Here is a 17,271-nt window from a genome sequence, read left to right as displayed (position 1 = left end):
ATTATTAGCTAAAACCGGAGTTAAATTTTCTTCTTGTTTCAAGGCCCAAAGTTTAAAATAAATTTAATTTGTGTTTTCATGCAGGGAAATTCTTTAGTGTGATCGCTTTTTGTGTCTCAGAACAGATTATTACTTGTTTCTAATGTACTGAAAAAATCAGTCGCTTACAGCTGTAGACAAATGAGTATTTCAGTTCCTCCTTTTCAGTGGAACTAATGAGATGAGGTTCTTTATAAGTTAGACTGAGTAGTCAGTTTGTCCACTGGTTAATATAGTCATATTTACATTATTTTTAAATGTGTAATAATTTTTTTTGCGCATCATAAAATTGTTTTCAGGCTATTTGAATATTAAAAATATGTATGTCTAAAGAGAGAGGAGACATTTTAGCTATTACAGCACAGACTGAGCCAGAAAAACCTATTTCAGAACATGACCACACTAGGTTTATTAAAATTGATCAGCTTATTCTTGCATGTAATAATTTGGAATGACGCAGTGTATTGCATGACTTCATTATGGCAGATGCTAGAGGGGAAACTTTTTAAAACAAGAAGCAACGATGGGTACAGAGTAACAAGAGCACCTGTAAGACTGAATTGGGCGGGCTGATAGATCTCTTCTTTCTATGCCAGTGCCCTGTCTATTATCACATTTTTGTAGCATCCTAGGAAAAATGAATGTGGAGAGCAAGGTGTTTTTTTCTGTTTATGGACAATGAGAGAATCATTGCTTTTATGGGATGGTAGCATGTAGACAAATGAGAAGAGGGTAGGAGTTTGGCCATGACAGTAAAGAGGAGTCACCCATATTGATGAGATGGGGAAGGTTAGGAAAGAAGGCAGCATGGCGAGCAATGGCGTCAGAGCTTTGGGGTGGGAAAGCTCTGTCTGCATCAGTGCTCTGAAGGGATGCTGGGCTGCATTTGCAAAGATCAGAGAAAAAGGTGTATCAGTATTTGAGATGTGACAAAATTAGAGCTCAGTTAAACTTTTATTTATGGTAGCACATAAAAATTAGATGCAGTAAAGATGTAATTGCAGAGGGAGCCTGTAAGATACAGTCTGAACTTGATGATACTATTGGTTTTGGGCCTGTGCTGTCTTCCAAGTGACAGGCACAGCAATGGGGCTGTCACTGGGTAAGGGGTCAGCTGAGAGGGATGATGTAGGAGCTTAGTTGTAGCCCTGTTAAGCTGGAACCAACAGCCAGGTACCCAAAATGTCAGCAGAGATGAAGGGCAATCCTATTTTGAACAGGAGGAGACTGCTTTCCCACAGAGGGAGAGAGGTAGCAGTTAAACTTGTTTCAGTGGAGGTACTTACAAAAGGAGCATGCTGTGATTATAGCCTTGGACTCCCCTCTTCTCTTCTCTAGAAAGTTAGGGAATACTACTAGGGAGAGTCCTCTAAATGGCATGCAAAAGGAGTAGAGCAACTGCAGACAGTCACGAAAACCAAAAAAAAAGGACAAATATCTCAAGAACAGGAAAGTGCCCAAAACAATTAGACTCTTTGATTAAAACAATTGTGATGCACTGTAAGGCCCAGGAAAATACACAAATCTGTCCTTTGTTTGATTATAACAATCATGTGATTGCGTCCAACAAGAATTAACTTGTCTTTTGATCTCAGAGTAATTCTCCCTATATCATCATAAATTACAGAAGGAACAGGCCCAATGTTTTTATAAATTCCATTTTCATTGGTGGTGTTTTGACATTTTTAATTTTGCTTTTATCAGATTTAGTTACTATTTCTATTTGATATATCGTATAGTATTTTAATCTACAATTTAGCTCTTAACTGTTGATAATCAGTCTCTTGGGTTAAAAGTTAGGCAGATTGCAGTTGTATCAGGGCTTTTCAAGAGCGTTGCTCACATAAAAGCTCACAGTTAAACTAGTCTTCTTAACTTTCTTCTTTTTCAAACTGAAAATTTGTGCTTTCCTTTAAAAACGATGTGTTTGCAACTCGTCTTAAGTTTGGGACACTTTTAAATGTCCCAAAATGTGAAGTCCACGTTTTCTTTATGTCTATAGCCTTTCCTGTAGCAAACCATGACACAGTACTGTCTGTGTCAAGATTTGCAGAGCCAGGTAAACAAGAGGTACTATTCTGGCTCCTGAGAAAAGCCACCCCCAAAAGGAGGTGTAGAAACAGCAGCAACATCAGTATCGTGGGTCGAGCTGCAGCAGTCTGCCCTGCGGCTGAGTCAGCTTGTGCCAGCCAGATCCCTGAAAGTGACTTACCAGAAGATCTTTGGAGAGGAAAAAGTTCTCTGAAATGCAGTGTTGTCACGTGATACTGAGTAATTGACCTCTGACGGTCTTTTTCTCTGTGAATTTATGACCAATAGCTTTGATTGTTAAAAGAAGTTGGATTACCTCACTAGAACTTCCATCTCTTGGAAAATTACATGAATTGGAGATTGAGGCCAATACCTCCACCATTCCCACCATACCCACAGGGGCTGGCAGGCTTGTCCTGCCTTGGAGGGGAGGAGTACTTGGAGCTCTTCTCCTAACACAAACACAGAAATGCCTGCGGGTACCACCTCATACTACCATTACAACCTCCCCCTTTCCCCTTCTTATCAGTAGAAAAATGGGCACTATTGTTAATTGATTGCTGATTTTTTGTTTGGAATACTTTTGGGGAAAAAAGTTACAATGTTGGTGGAGGTTACTGTAACTGAAGAGTTGCCTCAGATGCAAAAATTGCAATCAGCATGCATTGCAGAGATACAGTTTGGGGGTAAACAGTGCTTCAAGGTTTTTTTTATAGCTAGTGCATTAAAAAAAACAAACCCAACACTTTGTTATAAAGGTGCTCTATTCTGTGGAATACTAAAGTAAACTGGAACTGTGGATTAGTCGCTGAAGGATTATTTCTTTGGCAGAATAATCTGAATTCTACTTCTGCTGACTGAAGCCAGCTTCAGCAAAAAATGCTCTACAAGTACTTTCTTGAAATCTGCTCTTTCAGTGAGTGAAGGCAGGTTGTCTTGACTCCTTTAAGCAATGCAGGAAAGAATATTGGAAGTGTTTAGGCAAATAGTGATATAACGTACAACAGAAAGATGTACTGCAACAAAGATATTAATGTTGTACCTTTATGCTCCTGTTCACATCGCTCAGCTTTCAAAAATGGTAGACTGGGAAGCTGCGGAAAATTGTAGGCAACTACACTAGCAACAGTTCTCACTTTCATGTTTTTCATAAAAACCAAACTGCCCTTTATGGGCTGTTAATTTGTGAAGTCGTTTATCTCAGGGCAAGACTGTATTTACAGAACCTAACATAAAGACAGAATATTGTAGCCTGGGATTTAAAAATGTCATTGCACATGATGCCAGAATAAACAGAACAGAAATTAATTTCAGTTACATCTACCCTGACACTTCCCAAAATTTTTTTTTACATTGCCTCTTGGCATTATATTCTTTTCCTATTCACCTACAACAAACCTCTATCTATGCTAAAGAAGTACATGTCATCGCATAAGACTTTTCTTCATAAAAATTGGAATAAATATTATAGCTAGCTCTGTGCCTGGTAGAAATTAAAGGTGGTATTTTTTTTATGCTATGGCAGTGACCACTGTAATTTTCTAGTGGCTTCCTTCTTTTCTTTATCACTTCTGTATCTACGACTTACCTCAGTTGTAAATTTAGAGGGAGGTGCCTTCAGGGGGGGCACAGCATAGTGGTGTGGCTCAGTGTAGCACAAGTAGCGCGTGGTACTGTAGTACAACTCGCAGTTAGTGTGTACGTCCTAGCCCTTCCTCTCCAGCGCTACACCCAAAGAGTACAGAGATATTACTCTGCCTTCTCCCACCTTTATCTCCATGGGTTTCTCTTCTTTTGAAGTTGTTTTGACCTTCTACCAAGAAAAGGTCAAGCCAAGATACCATTGTCCTAAAATAATCTTTACTTAGTATGATTTCCTAGACTCTTTGGGCAGAGACCTTGTTTTCAATTTTAAGCAATCTGTTTTCTGCAGTAAAACACTGAATATGTCTCTCTGTTGCTATAGAAATAATATTGCATTAAATGAGTGCCCTGCTGTCGACAAATCTAATCTAAGTGTTAGTCTCTAGAGCTTGAATTTCACCACTGGGAAGAAGTATACATAATTCTACAAATTATTTCTGTAACTTATGCATAAATGTCTTTATACTCTGAAACTGTTAGCTAAATTTCCCAAAGTGATAGCATGGAGATTAACATGGTGTAATGTGTTTACATATATCTAACAGAGCCTTCCCCCTTGCCTTTTCCCCACCCCCCTCCCCCATACATTTTCATATTTATAGCTTGAAATTGCCAACTCTTTGCACAGGAAGGTGGGGAGTGACAGGAAAAGCAGCTTTCTCAGCCGTGTTCCTGACCCCGTGGACAATAAAATGCGATAGGTTTATTTAAATTTTTGCTTTTTATTTTTTAAAATCCAGCTCTTCCAAGTAACATGAGATGTCATTTGCCCTGTTTTTCCTAGGATTGGCAAGGATATTTTCCATAACTGGAAGGACGGCCTAAACTGACCACAGTCGTGGTACATTAATATACCCCACAAACTGATCTGCTGTCCAGTACTTCCTAGACTACGCTGGGTATCATATGCCCAGTATTTCTCAAGTTACTCAAAGACTTTTGCTACAATAACTTTCTACCCTGTACAGCAGTTAAACACAAGAGAGTTGTGGATTTTGACTTTATGCACCACATATCAAATCTCACATCTGTCTTTACATTTAGACATAATTTAGACATAATATGAATATGTTTTTTTCCCAGTATGTTTCTAAAGCTGTAGAATTCTAGTAGCGGCAATAAGGTGGTACTTAAGCCTGTATTTATAGGGTATGGAAAAGGAATTGAAATCTTCACTAATAATAGTTACTAAGGGTCAGTGTTTGTCAACATATTGATCATAAGTATTTTGAAGAAACATGAAGCAAAAAAATCTCTTCTCTCATAGTTAGATTACAGGAGCCCCTCTAATACATTTTGATGTATAATATATATGTGTAGTTACAAAAATAGAGCACAATTTAAAAACACATGATAATTGATTTGCATAGACCTCTGTGCAAATGTATGTTATAAATCTGATTTCAGAGTTCTTGTAAAAATCCTGTTACAACTTCTTGGTTAAAAAATGCGGTTACTATTTGTGAAATTGGCCTGTGTTAGATATATGTTATGTATTGCAGGACAAAATACAATTTATAAATGTTCAATTTAATTCATTAATAATAAACATATCAATGGCCTCTGATTAAACGTTACTCTTTAGAAAGCTTAAAAAAAAAAACCCTCTGTCATCATTAGAATAAAATAACTGCTTTTTTAAAAAAAATCCTTTCTAAATTTTTTGCAGTGATTGTAAATTAATCTAGCAATTAGATAAAGCTTCCTAGACAAGGACAAATTTCTGACAACCAAAAGAGTAACTGTCTGGGTGTGCGTTTTAATGTAAAAACAGAGATGCAGGAAAAACTAACAAAGTACACAATTACCTTTCTTTGTAATTAATGCCATGCTCATTATTAAAACAGACTCATCGTATAAACAAGTCGCCACAAGACACTAATTATATTTTTGCTGTTAAAGTAGTTCTTGTAATGAAAAAAACCTCAACCTTAATTCCTTTGCACAGCCATAAAATATAAACCAGAAGTTGACCCGTTTTTTACCCTTGTGTAAAGCTGTTACACCATCCAAAGTTGCTGCACTTTTTCGCCATGTCATCAGTCTATAGCTGAAAAGAATCGGCCTGCTAAAGCTTTTGGTGCAAAACACTGACCGTTATATCACTTACTGCTATGTTATCTGTTGGTTCCTATCCAGAACCTTGCTTAAGGCAAGTTATTGAAAATGGCTGAATACTTGATAAGGGAGGTAAAGAAGTGGGAGGAAGGGTTGAGTGGACATACAATATTAAAGTGAAGATGTATTCTAGATACCTGCATGTTATCCTGATCACATCTAATATAGAATATTTTCTTACTATGCATCATTCCATAAACAAAAGCTAATCATGAGGGTAGGAAAAGGTAGCATAAACACTAAAATGTGTTTGGTTTTTTCTATAGGAACTCAATGGAGAAAGGACCAAGAGCAAGATTTGAAGAATGTTCTGAAGAACACTGACCAGGACATCCCATTGGTATTTGTCAGTGGAAATCATGATATCGGCAATACTCCAACAAGAGAAACAATAGATAATTATTGCAAGAACTGGGGAGATGACTACTTCAGCTTTTGGGTTGGAGGTGTTTTCTTTCTTGTGCTGAATTCTCAGTTATACTTTGATTCTTCCAAATGCCCTGAGTTAAAGCAAGCCCAGGATGTGTGGCTCAATGAGCAACTGGCTGTTGCTGAAAAACAGAAATGCAAGCATATAATCGTATTTCAGCACATCCCTCTGTTTCTGAGAAAACCTGATGAAGACCACGATTATTTCAACTTGGAAAAATCCGTTCGTCAAGAGATAATGGAAAAGTTTCATAAAGCAGGTATTTTCTCAGATTTTCCTATTTTTGAATTTTTGTTTCAAATTGTTAATGGCTATGCTGTCAGACAAAATACATTTAACTTAAATGGTACTGTTTTCAAGGAATTTTAGATACTGCTTATAAGCTTCATTGTTCCCCGTAGGTCAAAATTGCCAACTGAATCTAATCACCTGTAAAAAGTACCAAACAAAATTTAAAACTTTGAGTGAAAAGTGAAAAACTCTTTAAAATAAATAGCAAGGATTCTATTTTGCAAGTACTGTTAGATGTAAGACAACCTGAGTTGTTCCTGCCTACGGAGTGGAAGATCAGGTATTGCCATAGGAGAAAAATACAGAATTTATGTTTTACATAAAACATGGAAACAGAATTCAGAATTACCTTGGAGGTTGTTTTCTCCCACACTGAGCCAATTTTAAACCAAGAGTGTAATGCACTCCAGATTTATTCAGTGTTAAAAAGAGTCTTGCTCTACTAAGATCAATCCTTTGCATATCCATTACTAATAGGGGCCATTTCTGGGATGAAGGGCAGGTGGAGCATGTGCTAAACAAATATATTGTACCAAATCCCTTAGCTTTGTTGATGATACTTGAATGCCATGGAGACAGTCACAGTATGCAGCTACTCCTCTATGCTGTTCCCATTGTTTCCTGTTAATTGCGTTCATGTTCCTGGGGTGTGCTAGTCCCTCAAAATTTCCTGCCAGCCTGCCATCGCTGCATCGGAGTGTCATTTTCTCTGTATCTGTAAGAGAGCATGTTATTTGAATTACTGAACAATGCAAATTGTTTATGATATTGTTCCTAATTTACCATATAATTGTTAAGCCTGCACTCATCCAAAAGCAGCCTAATTTTCAAGCTCTGAATTTCCTACTGTTTCCAATCAGTGGGGCCAAAATTCACAGCTATCTGAGGGCTCTCCAGGGGACTGACATATTTGCAGATTCAAGATTTACAAGTGGTTTTTTTTCCCATGAGGAGACGCGCTGAGAATACCTCATAATATCTTTTTTTAATTTTTGTGCTAGTGTTAATATAGTGGGAAGTATTGTGCTATTGGGAAGTTGGGCAGCTAAATGACTGCTTACAAATTGTTGACTAAAAACAGATCCTAGTTCACTGCAGAGCTTGTTAGCAGAAGGACACTGCCATACAGGTGTCTCCCAGTAAATAAGCATTAATGTGGAAACCAGAGCAGTTGTGTTCTAGAGTTTTCTGTCATCCAGATGGTTTACTAACATTTGGCAACACTCAGTACTGGGAATATAATTCATCAAGAGGTAAAAGAAATCATGCAAAATGTTACCATTGTAACATTTATTGTTGTTACATTATCATGTTTCTTAGAGGGATATTTCAGACTGATTCTCCCTATGTGCATTCAGAGGCTTAACCAAAAGTTGGGTAGGCTTCAAGTGATGGGGGAAAGGAAGAGAGAATGGGAAGCCAGCAATACAAGACAACTCTACGGAAGAAATTCCCAAACTCCTTTCTGTGCCAACATCCTATTTGTACCTTCCCTCCATAATTTGTCATTGTGTCCCTCTTTCCCATCCCTAAAAATCCTCCCAAAACAGCGTGTTGTTTGGTTCCTTCATGAATACATTAAAACATTGATCTTTTGCTTGCTGTTTTATACAATAAGTAAATGAGTCAATAGCTAATATTCGCACGCAATCCAATAATCAAACATTTTGCTAATTAAATGAATACAGAGGGCAAGCAGCTCAGTGTAACTCAGACTGCTGAGAAAAATTAGCTGAATCAAAAGTTGGCTCAGAGTTTCCTTAGTAACGTGTGCATTCTGTTTCCATTTTATTATTCAATTGAAGAATGGTCTTTGTAAGACTACAAAATGTTATAAGTGGATTGCAAACAGGCAGTTATCATGGTAGGACAGATGCACAGATATGCAATGACACCACTTATTTTCTGACTCTCTGCTTTGCCAAAGAATAATTTATTTCAGCATATCATTATACATGAAATTGGTTTTCCCCCAGTTCACTTCATACATTCTTGGAGGATTAAAATACAGAATATTGTTAATGAAATCCCAATCTACTTGGCATTTGTTTGGGTTTTTTTTTAATTATGACTTGAATTTTAAGAACGCTAACCCCTTACAGCATGTAATTTAGAAATTTGGTGTGACTATTTATTCTGGAAAAAGAAAGTAAGTCTGCCTTTTTAATGAGTCCACCAGGCTGCTGTTATTCTTCTTCCCCCGACCTGGCACCAGTCCTTCCTTCTGCTCTCTTGCCCTCTGATTCAAGTGTTCCCAACCACTCCTAAGGTTTGTTGTGTAATTATGAAAAATTTCAGTATAATGTGCATGTTTTAGGGGTTGCTATGTTTGGCAATGCAGTGTTGCTACATGGGCATCATATTTCAGTTGTTGATAACCCAGGATCAGACCTGGAACCATCCCAGTTTTCGTGTTTATACTTTTTCTAGAAGTGTCAAACACAGAGCCGTAACTCACCTGCTTAGAGAGAGACAGGAAAGGAAGGACAATCTAGTAATTCAGGTCTTTCCATGAACAAAGAAATTCTTATGGGTATGTGTAGGAAATAATCAGATACTTAAAGTATGGTGATATTGCACAGGTGCTTTAAAGTGAGGTATGCAACTTCAGAAAATTATTACTTTAAATTCAGAGCCCAGATCTTCTGTAGTTATTCTCTTCTAATCACTTACATATTACATAATGGTTTTGGTTTAAGTATCCGCTCATTACAAACAGAGATAAAAGACTAGCTGTAGAGGCTACATCTGGCACAAAACACTGAATTACATTTCTCACATTAGAAGTGTCCTTAACAGTTGGGCTAATTAAAGATAAAATCATGTCCTCATGATAAATATTTATAAATTGAAAATCTGGCACTTGTAAATATGTATTACTACTATGCAAAGTTAAACCATACTTGTAAGTTGCATGTCTAAGAAATCCTCCTAGCCCATTTCTTCTTGAAATGCATTATAACAAGTATTGTCCTTGAAGAAGTGATTTCAGTGACAGTGAAAATCAACTCTAGTTGAGAACATAGTTTATAATTTAAGTGAAATACATTTCTGAAAGCCTATTTGTATAACTTCTGAAAGTTTAGCCTCAGTTGTCAAAGCTCTGTCTCCTCTACAAGCAGAAGCTAAGTACAAAAAAAAACCTGTGTGCAAGAACTGTGAATGAGCTGACCTGACGTTCTCATCTGTGAGATCTGCTGGAGTCACTCGACTCTGCTGTGTGAAATGCATATTCAGCTTTTAAGAATTTTATAGTGCTGATATAAATAGGTTTGCTCCTAGCGTTGTAGGGAAAATAAAGAAGTAGTAGTGATCTAGCCAAAAATCTGGTCTGCATGTCATGTGTCTTTGATAAACATAAGTAATAAATTAGTTTTTAAATTAAGCTGTTTATGTAATAGAAGACATACTTTTTTCTTGCATATCTCATTCCAGTATAGTTTTCTTAGGATGTTAAAGATTTTATTTTTTTTTCTATGACCTGAAAAGTATGAATATTTTTGTTGAGCTATAGACAATCTTCTAAAGACTTTTTGTCCTGAGAACCATCACTGACACACTGAAATTACTTACATTACTTAACACAATATAGCAATAAATGTTTCTTAATGGCCCTAATGAACTAAAACATTTAAGTTCATGTCTGAACTTGTTTAAGAGTTCTGTTGAATAAAACCTAAATTAATAGCTGTTTTTTCACCAATAAAGTTGAGAAAAGGGTTTTTCATTCAGAGTGAGATGAAAAGTACAGGTGGTCTATCTAGGTGAGAGATTTTGCATCCAAGAGAGAATCAACTAAATAACAGATATAAAATACAGAAGAAAATTCCCTGCAGTCTCCAGCTTTTTTTAATTAAAAAGTTTTAAGTTCATCTAAATGTCTTCAAAGCAATTTTTCAGATGTGGTTAAGAATACTTAATTTGTACATATGGGGGAAAATAACGTTATTAAATGGCATATTTTTTCATTATATTTGTGATTGTAGGTATTGTAACTTCTAACACCTTTACTCATTAAAGAGTGTGATACCTACATTCTCCTCTTAGAAATGTTATGACAAGAGAGACTAGTATTAAAGGAAGAAGCAGCTTTCTGAACATCCACAGCTGAGATATATTTGACCACAAAATTAAAGCATGGAGTGCTGGAAGCCGTTGTTTCTAAAATTTACCAGACAACATATGCTATGTTTCATTATTTTCTTTGTTGTGTAATCAAAGTTGACAAGGGAGTAATACTTCCTTCTTCCTGCCATTGAGACCTCGATTTTGGCAAGTGAGTAATCTCAGTGCTTGCTTATGCGTGTCACTTTGTCAGTATCTAAGATAATTTAGTTTTAAACATTCTCAACTTCAGTGATTTAGATCAACCTCTTTCAACCTTGAAATTATGTGCTCACCGTACAGTTAGAGTGACCAAATTTGGCATCTTCTACATCACTGTGCAAGAGCAGTGTTTTTTAAGACTTTTCCCCAGGTATGGTAATGTAATCTAGCATGTAGATACATACAGATGTAGACATTTTTTTCAGAACTTCAGCAGCAAGTACAAAATACATTTATTTAGTACAGGCTGTAATGACATTTACTTAGATAAATTTGTGAAATCTGTCTTATCCACTGGGCTGTAGTTTTGATTGATAAAAACTTGTTTGCTGTGTGTTCTGAGGATCAAAAACTAGGATTGTTTGGTGTTTGTGTTGGGTCTCTGAGAAAGCTTCACTTTCAAATGGAAAAAGTAGCAAAACCAGGAAATAAATTCCACTGACAGGTCACAAGAGGCATTCACAAAAATTAACCTGAAGCAGAGAGTGACCTTCTACAGACAGCACCTCTAAAGGCTTATTTAGACCAGCACTCTAATTAGGTGATCTGGAATCACCCTCTGGCTGCGCCTGTTTTTTCTCCTCTGATTATACAGGAAAACCAACTGAGACTAAGATCCTTGTCTGTATAGCTCTATTCAGTGTTGTCCTATATAAAAATACTTTTGACATAGATATACGTTGCAAAATAATATCTTGGCTCCCACTTACATGGACCCACTGACCACCAGTTGCATCAAGCTCTAGATTCTTTACTCTACAAAGCAAATTTAAGGAAGCGTTTTCCTGCAACTTTACAGGATCATGTTTGCAAACAACAGTACATAGGATATTTTTATTAAGATTCTTACAGTGCTATGTGCTGCAAATTGAATTATTCAGTTCTATTTTATTCACACATACTCCTCTGATGAAGAAGGTAAGGTAACACAGAGCTTCTAAAGGGCTACACAAAATAATTCTATAATGTTGTTATTTAAGGTTGACTGAAGAGGTTATGAAATGGAGGGTGTTGATCCCTGACACCAGTGGGACTGTTTTGTTCTACTGGAGCTCTGTTGGTGGGAAATGATTGGGGTTTTTTTGGAGAACAGGATCTGAGAACTGCCTGAGCGCTGAACAGTTCTGTTAACAGTGCTGTGACTGGTGTTTTCACATCTTTGCTGCTGTAACACCTGCTTGGCAGATGGGGTGATGTGAGCACTCTCCAACTGCAATGAGACAAAATCAATTCTATTCCACACAAGAGATTTTGTTTACAAAGACTACTAAATATTATCATTCGCTTTGTAGCATTGTGGTCTTGAAAAAATTATGTACACCACAGGCCCAGGGGAGAAAAAAGGTACAGCAAAAAATGTCTATGGTTAATGTGTGCTCTTGTAGGAAAGCTGAAAGAACACAATTTTGGAGTGCAAAATTGTTCTGAGAACATGTATTACTGTTGAACCAACCACGTTGTTCAGCACTTCAAAAAGCAGCTGTATGCTGCAAGTAAAAGGAAGGAAGAAAAGCCAGTTTGTGCCCAGTACTCCAGGGGAAGTGCTCAAGATCAGTTTATCCATGTGACTTAAATGGTTGTATTTGCCAGAAACATTGCCTTTTTAAAAATAGGTATCTACACATACATATCTACACACGTGTCTCTTATAGTAGCATCTCCCTGTGCCTGGATACTACTTATTTCGTTCTCCTGCCAATGAAAACTCTGAAAGGGTTACTAGAGTGCTGATAACATTCAGGTTTTTCACTCAATACAATTTCATTTCTTTACAGAGATGCTTCTTGACCTATTTGCTTCCATTTTGGCTCTACCACTGTTCCTCTCTAGCTCCTGCAGTTTTGGGAACAAATACACATACAGGCTCAGCATTTGCTAGTATATCCTCTTTCTTCAGTCCTTGATTGAGCAAGAGGTTTGGCCAGTGAAGCAGTGATTTTTAGATAAGTATAATTCTGTTTTAAACCTAATTTTATCATTAAACTTGAACAGCTAACGTAAAAGCAGAGTAACTAGACCAGAATGACGATCCCTATAGCCCCGTCTCCTGCTTCTCCAACTAGCCAAACCCTTGCGAAGAGCACAAGACAGCAAAGTGCATAATGTTATTTCTTTCAAGTACTCTTCTATCTCCAACAATTTTTCTTTCAGGGACTTACTGTATCATATTAATGCTATCAATATAGTGCAGTTTAGTGATTCTTTTATAGATTTGTTCAGTTGATTTTTGAAAACTCTCAGCTTTCACAATGGTCTGCGGGAGGGAGTTTCATGTTTCACAACTATGTGAAGAAATGCCTCCTTTTGTTTGCGTTGAACTTCACCTGTAGTCTGTATTGAGAGCCATAAATCTGTAAATGAAATGCAGTGAACTTTGATTCATGTCTGCAGTTACTGTAAAAAATAGTTCATTAATCAGCACTTAAAGGATGATAATCTAGACCATGAGAAAAATTTCATTGCTCAGTCAGAACCACTTTTTTTTTTCCCAAAATTCTCTACGGAGTGCATGGGAGGAGAAGCAAGGTCTGTACTGTACCCATTACATATTTATTATGTCATTCATATTGCACTAATTTAGCCTTCTCGTTCTCTTACAGTCTCATTTGCTTTTGCTGAGAAAAGCATTTATTTAACTGAAGGCTCAGTCTAAATAAAGCATGCTACTGATTGCCTATGCTGATTATTCCAGGCATTCTCTTCCTAATTTGGAAAATCTGCTTGCTTTTCTTTGGTTTATTTTTATATTGGTAATTTTCTTCCTATATTTTTACACTGTCCGTAGCGCTGGGTTGAGCAGTTTGATTTCCAACTGAGGCTAGGCCAGTCGCATTTTGGACACAGCAAACCTGCCTCAAAATGGTTTTTGTACATTAGGAACTAGAGTTGGAAAACAGCTTCTTCTGAATTCAGGGTTTTTGGAAGCAAGCCATGGAAGTGAGTGTAATTATAGAAATCAGAGTTAGACGTCCCTGGAATTTAAACTAGTTCAAGTCTGAATTCCAGCCCAGTATCATCCAATTGTGTGAGAAAAATTGTTTTCTAGGTGCATGTTTCTTTATGAAATTACTTTTAATATTTCAAGATAAATGTGGGTGCATTATTTTCCATCTTGTTTTAACCTATTTGCATTTCTGTAATCATTGCAACTAGATTTTCTTTGAGATTGGGGCTCAGTCTGTATTTCTTGAATTACACTAGCAAACATCAAATTTTTCAAGAAGTTAGGAAAACAGATGTATTTCACAAAATCTTACTGTTGCATTGTTATGGAATACACCTGTTACCTGTTTAATAAAGTAAAAAGATGACTTAGCTAGCACTTCACATTTAAAATAGAGACATTTTATGACTTAACTACTCCTTAAACAGAAAGGCTGGTCAAAACACTGATTAAAGAAGATGTGGTTGTCTGTTGGTCCACATAGAGAAGGCAGGCCATAGCCCCCTTTCTGCCCTGCCCCAAATGAAGTTGAAAACATGCCCAGTCTTCCACGTCCTTTCATTTTTCTATGTTACAGAACACAACAGCAGTAGAGTACCAAGTAAGGGAGAAGAGACTGGGAATTATGGGACTGCAACTGCACAATAAGCTAAGCCTGGGATGTAATCACTCTCAGGGGAATTATCCGTGAGACACAGCTAAATGCCTTTGTTCTCTTACAGTGCAATTATGTCAAAATCATGCTGACCCTTCTCCTTGGTGCCGCAGAACTGTTGTTTAGAAGGGTTTCTCAGTGATAAACTAGAATTTTGGGGAAGAAGATGCTGTACTTATAAAATTCTGTAAAATAACCTTACCTCCTGCTAACAGACGAACTGCCTTCTGCATGATATGCAGTATGTAGTTTCTTTTCATGTAATGAACTATTTTCTCATCTGATTCTTGTCAGAAATAAAATCAACAGCATGCTAACAACACTGGGGTAGCTAAAGTTTTTTTTCAAATTTTTTTCAGTATCACCAGGCCTGAAAGAAGTGGTGAATATTTCATATAGGACTCAGTTTCTTTCAGAACATTATTCTGCTTTGGGTTATTCGGGAACTCAGAAGGGCTGTAAGATGGTCATCATTACAAAGAATGATCTCTCTTAAATCAGAGCTCCTGCAGTCTGCAGGGATGTAATGGTTGTATACGTGGCAGTTGCTCCTGAGCCTGATTGGCCTGGTCATCCCTTTCTGTACCAACCTTTTCCGTGATGCATCCAAAGCAAATCTCAGATACTTGTTTAGATCTCTTTCCCTATTAGGCCAATGAGTCAGTTTAACAGTACCAAATACACCATCTCTGTAAGAAAAGCCCTTTTTAATACAGTGTGCTGTTTTGGTTCACAAAGCTTGAAGAGACAACCAAGAGAAAAAGGGAAATGCCGGTAAAAATTGTCCATCTTACCAGAGCTGTTAAACTGAGAAAGATGCAAATCAACAAGAGCTTGGTGAAGGTCTTGCGATGACTACTTACTGGTGAGCTGGCTTTAGAAAGCAGACACTGGAAGTAAGGGGAGGGGGGAAAAAGCCCTCAGAGGTGTTTTTGAATTTTCTGTTGAGAAATGTCTGCAATAGAAACCATGAGCAGTGTTCGTATCAGGTTTTTTACTTGAAAACAGGTATCCAAATTAAAATATTAATTTTTTTTAAATTTTTTGAGTTGTTTAAAGATTCTGCTTATGAATGAACATACAGATAGCATCAAAGGTAGCATACTGAATTACATGAGCTGTTAATTACCCTTCTCAGCACTTACCTCTTGCCTTACCAAAGCCACTGTGTAGCCTTACAGGCTGAAGTGACATAATGCAGTGTGTGAATTAGCGTAAAAACAAGTATGTATTAACTTGTTTCATGGTCAAGCTAATGAAGAGTGTAAGGCTTATGAACTTATGTATTAAATCTCCTCAGATGACTCTTGAACAATCCATGTTTTGGTTGGTTGTTATGTCATGAATTATTTATGCTAAATAGGCTGCTTTGGGCTCACAGAATTTGTACCAAAATAGATATTTTGTTCTTTAGTAGGAATGCACTGTTCTACAGGGAAAAAGAGTTATGATCAGATCTTTGGAAACAATAAAGCTTTTTGTCTTTTGGATTCAGCTTTGTCAGATCAGAACTAAAAAGGACTTTTTGTGCTTGATCAGAAAATGATGGCAAATTGCATGGCAGGAGGACATCTTTGGTTTACTAAAATCAGAATAATTTCCTGTATTTAAACATTTTTTTACAAATACGCTGATTTTTTTTTTTGCAGATTGATTGATTCTGAAAACTCATGTTTGGTGTGCAGGCATGAAGCTTGTTGGTTTTAGGCTTTTTCATGATCCAAGTATAGTTTTAGAACAGACAGAGCAAGACCTGGTGTCCAACACTGGATGGTGCCCAGCCTGAGTCTCAGGCTTCCAGTCCTGTTCTGATAAAAAATGAATTTGGCGGTTCAGGCCTTTTTTCCCTAGCAGATACTCCCTAACTGTTGTATTGTTACGCAGTCTGACATCAGATGATGATGATCACAGAGACAGTGTGTGTGGTTTGTTTTGCAGGTGGTTTTTTACAGTATCTGCACAGTTTTTTCTTATTCTGATTTTAATCCCTTTTTTTCTTTTAATGAATAATCCATTAGGTATGAATAGCGTCTTGCAGTAATGGATCCTGCTTTTTTTGGTTAATGGATACTGTGAAACCTCCAGTCACATTTAAATTCAAATAACTATGTATTTAATAAAAAATGAAATAATGAATGCTTGTGAAGGTGCCATCCTTTGGACATTTATTTACACAGTAGTTTTTTAGTATTTCATACAGCTTTTATGTCAAAGCTTTTCCCAACTGCTATTTCAGGAACCAGGGATTAGGAAAAAATCACTGCTCTACCTTTTTTTTTTTGGTAGTGGAAAGGGACTGTGCCTTTTTCTGTATAGCTGGATGCATTTAACTGACCTGAGGATACTTTAAAGCAGGCTATAAAATGAGACCTGTTCTTTCCTCACAGAGTTTAGAAAAAAAAATGGGGGTGGGGAGGGGTTGCTTGCAACTTGACAGTATTACTTCAGAAAAACATCTGAAATGAATAAATTAAATTTGAGTGCATACATCTCTAAGATTCTTTTTATACTTAAGATCAAAAGCAAGAGCAAAGTAAATTGCCTGCTTGTCATCTTAGTATTATTACATTGACTGGTTCAGATTTCCTTCTTATGCTAACTAACAAAAGTGAGTGGAATACAGTTGAGAGAACAAAAAAGTGCTATTGAAGAAAAAAACAACATCAGTTAGACTTCTATTAATACACAGCAGTGACCTGTTTGTTTCTTTGTTCAAGATGTACTGTAACACAACAATAACAAGAATTAATACTAGCATGGGAAATAGAGTACCTGAAAACTGAAGTCTGGGTA

At 36.8% G+C, this 17,271-nt stretch overlaps 1 protein-coding gene across 2 annotated transcripts in view; it reads left to right on the top strand.

Moving 5' to 3' along the window:
• CPPED1 (calcineurin like phosphoesterase domain containing 1) overlaps positions 1-17,271 on the top strand; it is a 50,035-nt gene that overhangs the window by 26,154 nt on the left and 6,610 nt on the right. Inside the window, exons 3-4 of one of the 2 annotated variants that reach the window (XM_030002148.1) lie at positions 6,099-6,521; positions 8,733-8,822. In XM_030002148.1, the coding sequence (XP_029858008.1) occupies positions 6,099-6,521; positions 8,733-8,821 (512 nt within the window). In that variant the 3' untranslated portion in view covers position 8,822. The remainder of the gene's footprint in view (positions 1-6,098; positions 6,522-8,732; positions 8,823-17,271) is intronic. The other variant, XM_030002147.2, reaches the window with a different exon arrangement.

The sequence above is a fragment of the Aquila chrysaetos genome, chromosome 25 (genome assembly GCF_900496995.4).
Source record: "Aquila chrysaetos chrysaetos chromosome 25, bAquChr1.4, whole genome shotgun sequence".
Lineage (NCBI taxonomy): Eukaryota > Metazoa > Chordata > Aves > Accipitriformes > Accipitridae > Aquila > Aquila chrysaetos.
This window is presented reverse-complemented; position numbering and strand designations above follow the sequence as displayed.